General features: G+C 45.9%; 1 protein-coding gene across 1 annotated transcript in view; it reads right to left on the reverse strand.

Moving 5' to 3' along the window:
• Window positions 1-1965: 1965 nt before the first annotated feature.
• The window catches only part of LOC111982744 (uncharacterized), an 8294-nt gene continuing 1562 nt past the window's right edge, over window positions 1966-8697 (reverse strand). The window contains exons 2-7 of the mRNA XM_024014342.2: window positions 5122-5253; window positions 3132-3209; window positions 2939-3038; window positions 2480-2636; window positions 2329-2398; window positions 1966-2110 (exon numbers count right to left, since the gene is read on the reverse strand). Of these exons, the coding sequence (XP_023870110.2) occupies window positions 2594-2636; window positions 2939-3038; window positions 3132-3209; window positions 5122-5251 (351 nt within the window). The 5' untranslated portion in view covers window positions 5252-5253 and the 3' untranslated portion in view covers window positions 1966-2110; window positions 2329-2398; window positions 2480-2593. The remainder of the gene's footprint in view (window positions 2111-2328; window positions 2399-2479; window positions 2637-2938; window positions 3039-3131; window positions 3210-5121; window positions 5254-8697) is intronic.

Here is an 8697-nt window from a genome sequence, read left to right on the forward strand (position 1 = left end):
GTTAGTACTGATGTAATGGTAGTAGTAGTTAGTGGTAATGATGATATAACTTGTAGTACTGATGTAATGGTAGTAAGTGGTAATGATGATAAGTATTGTAGTACTGATGTAATGGTAGTAGTGGTAATGATGATGGTAGTTGTAGTACTATGGAATGGTAGTAGTAGTAGTGGTAATGATGATAGTAGTTGTAGTACTGATGTAATGGTAGTAGTGGTAATGATGATAGTAGTTGTAGTACTGATAGTAATGGTAGTAGTGGGTAATTGATGATGGTATGGTGTAGTACTGATGTAATGGTAGTAGTAGTAGGTGGTAATGATGATAGTAGTTGTGTACTGATGTAATGGTGAAGATGACAGTGCCTTAGTTATAAGTTAGTATATAGTTTCATTTTCCATGTTTAGCTTTTTATATTTATTACATTTCTACTATTGACTGTTAACATTTTATTGTTGTTATTTTTGTATATTATTTATTACCATTTTATTATTATTGTTTATTGTTTATAATTTTATTACAATGTATATTGTATACATTGTTGCTTTGGCAATATTGACAATGTTTGTCATGCCAATAAAGCAGCTTGAATTTGAATTGACTATATGTAATACACCTTGATTTAGGATACGTTATTGCAAGCTAAATGTTTCTGACAGTGATAGATGAGTAAACAATAAAATGAGCTATACCACCTCCTTATTTGCCCAGCCAGAGATCAATTAACCAAATATACAGACGGGAGATTTGGTGAACAAAATCACATTTAGGTTGGGAGTAGCGCAGGCTACTGCGAGAGTGAAGCTACATAAAACGCTAGCAAACTGTTATGATCAGCTAATCTATCACACAACACACACACACACACACACACACACACACACACACACACACACACACACACACACAACACACACACAACACACACACACACACACACTGACCAATTTGTTTACCGTGAAATAGCTTGTATCTGGTCAAACACAATTTTTTCCAGAAGTTGACTAAGGGTTGGTAACAGGCTGATTGGTCGGCTATTTGAGCCAGTAAAGGGCTTTACTATTCTTGGGTAGCGGAATGACTTTAGCTTCCCTCCAGGCCTGAGGGCGCACACTTTCTAGTAGGCTTAAATTGAAGATGTGGCAAATAGCAGTGGCAATATCGTCTGCTAGCACAGACTACTACGAGAGTGATGAGCAAAATCCACTTGTTAAGCTACATAACATGCTAGCAAACTGTTCTGATCAGCTAATCTATGAGAAAACTAGAAGAAATATGATCATTAGCCCCTACCTTAACTAACATTTCCCCCAGCCTAATTGTTACCAAATATCCAAACGGAGAATCAGTGAAAACCAATTGACATTGATTGATTTATCAAGAGTCCCCCACACTCGTATCATCTAAATGGTGCTGATATGACCATCTCTTTCATTATTATTGATAGGACTTTGGGTGTTTCACTAAGCAACAATATGATACATGGCTTCAATTGCATTAGCCTACTTTTTTCAAATAATTTYGTCATTGATCATAACGAAGGTAAGTTTTCCTCTGTCCTCGCTTTTGTAAGACCAGAACTGTTTCCTCGTCTCCTCACTCAGCTGKGACCCGCCTCCGCCAGCCGCATTGTTCTCAACACTAGTTTAAATCAATATACTGTTTTCTAGAAATCGGGGTTRGGGCTCATTACATTTCTGTGATTTCAGACCGGGCTTGGGGTGGACCGGGCTGTAATTGTCAGGCCTGATGAGAACTCTAGCTGTTTCTCATCTCTCTGTTACACAACCACCCCACCACAGGTCTCTATAAAGAAACACAGAGTACTTATCATCTGACTAACAGTAGAAGAGAAGAGCGCACCGAGGGACCTAGGTGTATTCAACCATGGCTCAACCATGTTGCTGTGTTTACTTGTGGTCAAGGCTTCTGGGCTGACAACTAGAGAAGAGCAACAAAGAATGAACACACACACACACACGGACTCACAGTCGCTCTCGGCTTTGAAGAGAAAGGTTCGGTTGGCTGTGACCACCTCAAACTTCTGCTCCCCCACGTTGGTCACCCCCGTAATGGCAGCCGTTGGTATGATCCTCTTAGAGTATACCTCCTGTAACACAACACACCATGACTCATAGGACCGCTCTCTCTCTCACACACACACACACACACACACACACACACACACACACACAAACACACACACACACACAGCCAGACCATCAACAGAGAAACCACAATACAGAGAAACACTAATCCACTCTAACATCATGACCTAGTTAATGTATAGACTAACAGGACTGTGTAGACGGCTGATGGCTACCGCACCTTGTCGTTGTCAAAGTATCTCAGGTAGTCAACATCCAGCTTCACCCATCTCCTCTGGTAGTACAGAGACCTGCACACACATACACACAGTTAGGGGTCATATACTGGATGTGTGTGTGTGTGTGTGTGTGGTGTGTGGTGTGTTATGTACCCCTGGGTTGGGTTCTTATCCAGCCAGCCAATCTTTAGAACAGGGCAGGGTTCAGGGGAGGGGCCATCTCTAGGGGGCGGGGCTAGGACCCTGCCTCTGACCGGCAGGTAGACACTACCCTGGAGCGTACTCAGACATAGTCCTGCACGAGCTCCGACTGAGAGAGAGAGAGAGAGAGAAGAGAGAAAAGTGAGAGAAAGAAGAGAGAAAAGAAAGAAAGAAAGGGAGAGAGAAAGAAAGAAAGAAAGAGAAAGAAAGGAGAGAAAGAAAGAAAGAAAGAGAGAAAGAAAGAAAGAAAGAGAGAGAAAGAAAGAAGAGAGAGAGAGAGAAAGAGAGAAAGAAGAGAAAAGATCGAGAAAGAGAGAATGAGAACGAAAGCAGGGGAGAAGAGCAAGAGAAAGAGTTATTCCCTCTCTCGCTACAGAACAAAGATGTCACCAGAGGTCAGGGGAGACTCACTGGCTGCTGATTGGCTCGTTGTCATCGTCCAATAGTTCATCGTCGCTGCAAAGAGAGTCTACCGTTCCTTCCCCAACCCCGGCACTGGCAGGAACACATCCTATAGGACAACACAGCCGTCACTGAGACACAGCAACACAATAACATTACAGCACTCTAGACACATACTCACAATACACACCACCACTCTTACTCTGTCTGCCATGTTCACAGACTGGGCTTGGAGTAGACTTGGTCTGGATCTTCATATCATCTGAACTGTCACCTGACCCTGAGAGAGACACCGAGACAGAGAGACAAAAAAACAGACACGGAGACAGAGCGAGACAGAGCGAGACAGAGCGAGACAGAGCGAGACCGAGCGAGACCGAGACAAAGAAACAGACACAGAGAGAGACAGACAAAGAAACAGACACGGAGACAGAGAGACACCGAGACAGAGAGACAAAGAACAGACACGGAGACAGGGAGAGACAGAGAAGCACCGAGACAAAGAGAAAGAAACAGAGAGAGACAAGAGAAGCACGAGACAAAGATAAAGAAAACAGACACGGAAGCAGAAGACAGAGAAGCACGAGACAAAGAAACAGACACGGAGACAGAGAGAGAGACAGAGAAGCACCGAGACAAAGAGAAAGAAAACAGACACGGAGACAGAGAGAGAGACAGAGAAACACCGAGACAAAGAGAAAGAAACAGACACGGAGACAGAGACAGAGAAGCACCGAGACAAAGAAACAGACACGGAGACAGAGAGAGACAGAGAAGCACCGAGACAAAGAAACAGACACGGAGACGAGACAGAGAAGCACCGAGACAAAGAAAACAGACACGGAGACAGAGAGAGAGACAGAGAAGCACCGAGACAAAGAAACAGACCCGGAGACAGAGAGAGACAAGAGAGCACCGAGACAAAGGAAACAGACACGGAGACAGAGAGAGACAGAGAGACACCGAGACAAAGAAACAGACCCGAGACCAGAGAGAGACAGAGAAGCACCGAGACAAAGAAACAGACCCGGAGACAGAGAGAGAGAGAGAAGCACCGAGACAAAGAAACAGACACGGAGACAGAGAGAGAGACAGAGAAGGGAGATAGAAAAAGAGAAGAAGACATGAGAGTTCAGAGAATCACTTCTGAGCTACAGTCACAGTCCCTGAGACAGGACAGGTTCAGCAGCATCAGTGTTAGAAGGTCTGTTTTGAAGAAAGACTTGTAACAGTATCTGCTGTCTAACAACAAGACAACAGTTACTGTATATCAGTCTCTGTCCACACCTTGCCATCATGCTGTCTAACAACAAGACAACAGTTACTGTATATTCAGTCTCTGTCCACACCTTGCCATCATGCTGTCTAACAACAAGACAACAGTTACTGTATATCAGTCTCTGTCCACACCTTGCCATCATGCTGTCTAACAACAAGACAACAGTTTACTGTATATCAGTCTCTGTCCACACCTTGCCATCATTCCACTAGTAGACAGTCAGAAACAACATGTCAGCATACTTTATCTAGTTATTTTTTATATTACATAGGTCCAATTACAGTTAAAACAAGTGACAGAGAGAGACTATCCAACATCAACTGAACACTTTAATAACGAACATAACCATTAGAAAAACATGTAGAAGACAAGTGAGGAGATGCAGGATAGGGGAAGAGGTGGAGGAGATTCAGGATAGGTGGAGGAGTTTGTAGATTGTAGGGTTAGGGGTGAAGGGTTTGTAGATTGCAGGGTTAGGGGTGAAGGAGTTTGTAGATTGCAGGGTTAGGGTGAAGGAGTTTGTAGATTGCAGGTTAGGGGTGAAGGAGTTTGTAGATTGTAGGGTTAGGGGTGAAGGAGTTTGTAGATTGTAGGGTTTAGGGTTGAAGGAGTTTGTAGATTGTAGGTTAGGGGTGAGGAGTTTGTAGATTGTAGGGTTAGGGACTTACGGGGAAAGAGGTGGAGTTAAGTCAGGGAGAAGTAGGTTAGGGGTTAGGGATGGGTTAATCAGGGAGAGGTGAGGTTAGGGAGTTAGGGGTGGGGTTAAATCAGGGAGAGTGAGGTTAGGGAGTTAGGGGTGGGTTAAATCAGGGAGAGGTGAGGTTAGGGAGTTAGGGGGGGTTAAATCAGGGAGAGGTGAGTTAGGGAGTTAGGGGTGGGTTAAGGATGGAAGGGAGGGTTTAGTATGTCTCACTGATTTCAGGCGGTGGCTGGGGATCCTTCTCATGGGCAGGCAGGCTGCGTGTCGACTGGCGTGTTGGGTACCCTGGTCCGAGGCGGGGGGTGGTGGAGTTAGTCCGTGTGCGGCTCATCGACGGGAGCATCGCTGCGGAGAGGGGTTGACAGAGGAGGGAGGGGGGGGGGTCCATTGTTACCATTGTCACCAAGGGCTGGTTGAAGACAGGAAACAGTCGTGAGACTATCCATCCTCTAATCCTCTCCAGGCTCTCCTCTTCAGTATCTCACTCAGACTGACATTCATCCATGAGAGAAATGAATGCTGAAGTCCTGTAATAATCCATCTCTCTCTTCAGCCAACCTAACCTTAACTCTACCCATAACCCAACTGGGTCAGTCCCAGTGGTCAGGTATTCTGCCACTGTGTAGAAATGCCATTCTAGTTTGCTCTGTTTTTTTGTTAATTCTTTCCAATGTGTCAAGTAATTATCTTTTTTTTTCTTCTCTCTCATGATTTGGTTGGGTCTAATTGTGTTGCTGTCCTGTGGCTCTGTGGGGTCTGTTTGTGTTTGTYAACAGAGTCCCAGGACCAGCTTGCTTAGAGGACTCTTCTCCAGGTTCATCTCTCTGTAGGTGATGGCTTTTGTTTTGTTACCTTGTGACAACCCTCACACTCCCTAAATGATTCTCTCTGTCTATCTCTTGCCTGGCTACCCAAACTCCTTGCTCCCGCCAACCGCTACGCCACGCCCATGGACGTTTCTTCTCAACAATGAGTCTGGATCGGAGTACCTCCCTGACGATTTCTAAAATGGAAATCCATTCAACACCGTCTGATTGGTCCCAGAAAACGATGTGTTGGGTCAGAGCCAGAACACGTGGGTAAAGCAGCGTTTGAAAATGTGTCATTGGCTTTGAAGCTCCGATTGGTTAAAGATGATCCAATCGCTGATGTTTTGTGTAACACCCCTCATTTTGACGTCACCACAAACGACTTCAATATCTCAGACGGAGTTTGTAGCGAACGACAGAGAAGCGGAAGAATTCAGTTTGAGTTGTCAGAGAAGTCCATCTCCACCCATGTCACTGAAACCACCTCTCACTCCACACACAAATAACAGCACCCCAGAGCACAATGGGACATAAATATGTATACAAATCTATCACCAGTCAACATAAGACTGATGTCAAATCATCTCAGCAACAGCTACACATGCACTGGCCTGGATAGTATTCTGTAAATACTGACCATGTTCCCCTTTTCTCTTCCTGCTGCCCCCTCCCCTCAGTCACACAGAGTTAGTACATGATGCAGTGCTTGACTTGGCCTGAAATGGGTGTCGGTACTATTGATATTTAGTTGCAGGAGCTCCACAATACTGTTGAGTTAATATTCTATAAGAGGAACAGGGACTCCACAATACTGTTGWGTTAATATTCTATAAAAGGAACAGGAAGTCAAGCAGTAGAACATGAGGTGTTGGTACTCTGCTCTGGTGAGGTCCTTCCCAAGTCAAGCACTGACAAGACGGACAGAGGGACATGCACACACACGCCATGGGGTGATGATATACACCAATACACATACGATCTGGGGTACCATGGCCCAGGCTGTCCAGATCAGCAGGGGCAGGAGGAAGTGAGAGAGGTGGTCAGAGAGGTGGTCAGAGAGGTGGAAGCACGGAGTAGGAGAACTAAATATAACCTCTTTGTATCCGTCCAGCGGACATCGTTAAGCTTCAGAAACAATGACCCTTCCCGCCCTCACACACCAACTCACCCCGCCCACAGGCATACCACAAAACATACAGTATGTGAAAATGTGCTTACAGCAGACCCAACGTTCACACATCTTATCTACAACAGACCTAACAGTCTCTCTCTCTCGTTCATTCCCCAGGGCCCAGTGTGTATGCTGCAGCAGACCCCTAAAGCAGGCAGCCAGGGCCTTTCCTGTGAGCACCAAGGACTCCTAGTCTGGAACACAGATAACGAACATCACTGGTACACTGTGTCCCTGCTCTGGCACACAAGGCTCTGAGCCAGTATCCACTGAGCCAGTATCCACTGAGCCAGTATCCACTGAGCCAGTATAGTATCCACGGAGCCAGTATCCACTGAGCCAGTATCCACTGAGCCAGTATCCACTGAGCCAGTATCCACAATGCATCTCAGAGTAGGATAGCTGATCTAGGATCAGTTTGGGCTTTTCGAATAAAATTATATGGACACATCCTAGATCTGCACTCATGCTCTGAGATGTTTTGTGGGTACAGGCGCTCACAGGATAATGTTTCTTGCCAAGCAGCTCACAGGATAATGCATCTGCCAAGCAGCTCACAGGATAATGTTTCTTGCCAAGCAGCTCACGGGGGGTGGTTGTTGTCTTGTTCTTGGTCGTCTGTTTGCTTTGTGTGTGTGCTGTGGTTCGTTTGCTGTGAGTATGGTCATGTGTGTCTTCTTGTTTGGGTTCTGGTTGGTTCTTCTGTCATCTCTTTCGTCTCCTCTCGTCTGCTGCTGCTCATTAGGTGAAGTTTTGTTCTTAATTGTTTTTGTACTCATTCATAGTTGTATAATCTAATATGCTGCTGCATGGGGTTCTGTGAGGATACTTTGTGAAATCCATAGGTCATTTGTGACAGTAGGTTCTCTTAGAGCACAATACCTGGTTACTTGCTTGATGTGGTTTGGGGCAGGCAGGGGGTCGAAGACCTTGTTACCGGTGTTGTGGGTGGGTGAGAACGTGCATATGAATCAGTGTGATGGTATTGGTCTATTGGAGGAGCATGGCAGCTTTCGGTGTAGATGGGCAATCGTAGGCGCCAGGGTTGGGACAGGTGACACTCTGTAATCAGAGAAGCGCTTCACAGCGGGTCAGAGTAGGACTTTGATTGTTGGCCCTTGTGTGAAACTCTTTCACGGCTGGAGTGACTACCTTGTCATTCACTTCGGGAAAGGGAAGATGAGTTAATTCGTGTGAGCCTGTTGGTTTTTAGATTGTGTCCAATAGAACAGATTAACGAACAGAAGTAGAACCTCGACAACATTTGTGGAAGCCAGAGCGAGTAGGCCCTCTTACTTATCTGTGTGGGTGTGGTTCTGGAGGGGCAAGACAGGAGGTCGATGTGGGATTGGAGCAGGACTGTGAGGCTTCTTTAGGGCCCGCCCCCACCACTGTGGACTTTAGGGGGAGAGGGGAGGCACCTTGATCAGATGAACTGGTGTCATATCGTTCAATTTTGTGGTGTTTTGTTTGGTATAGGTGTAGTTGATGGAAGAGTGTAGGGGAGTGAGGAAGAGGGGAACCAGGGAGGGCTTTCCTTCCTTCCTCCCTACAGCCTTGTCGTGGGGTGTATTTGGCTGTGTTGGGTGTAAGCGCGTAGTATGGGTGCAGGACTAGGGCCTGGGTGGGAGGGTAGGTGAGAGGTATTGGGTGGTAATGAGTCTAGGGGTGAGTGTGACGATTTTGTGTTTGGTTTTTGTGTGTGGTTTGTGTTAAGTTATGTTCAGCTCGGGTTGTTGGTTGACGTGGGAGTTTTAGGGGGTAGGGTTTGGGGAGAAGCGGAGTGGGGCCAGTTGGGTGCTGGCGAGG

Source organism: Salvelinus sp. IW2-2015, linkage group LG22 (assembly GCF_002910315.2).
Source record: "Salvelinus sp. IW2-2015 linkage group LG22, ASM291031v2, whole genome shotgun sequence".
NCBI classification, from domain to species: domain Eukaryota; kingdom Metazoa; phylum Chordata; class Actinopteri; order Salmoniformes; family Salmonidae; genus Salvelinus; species Salvelinus sp. IW2-2015.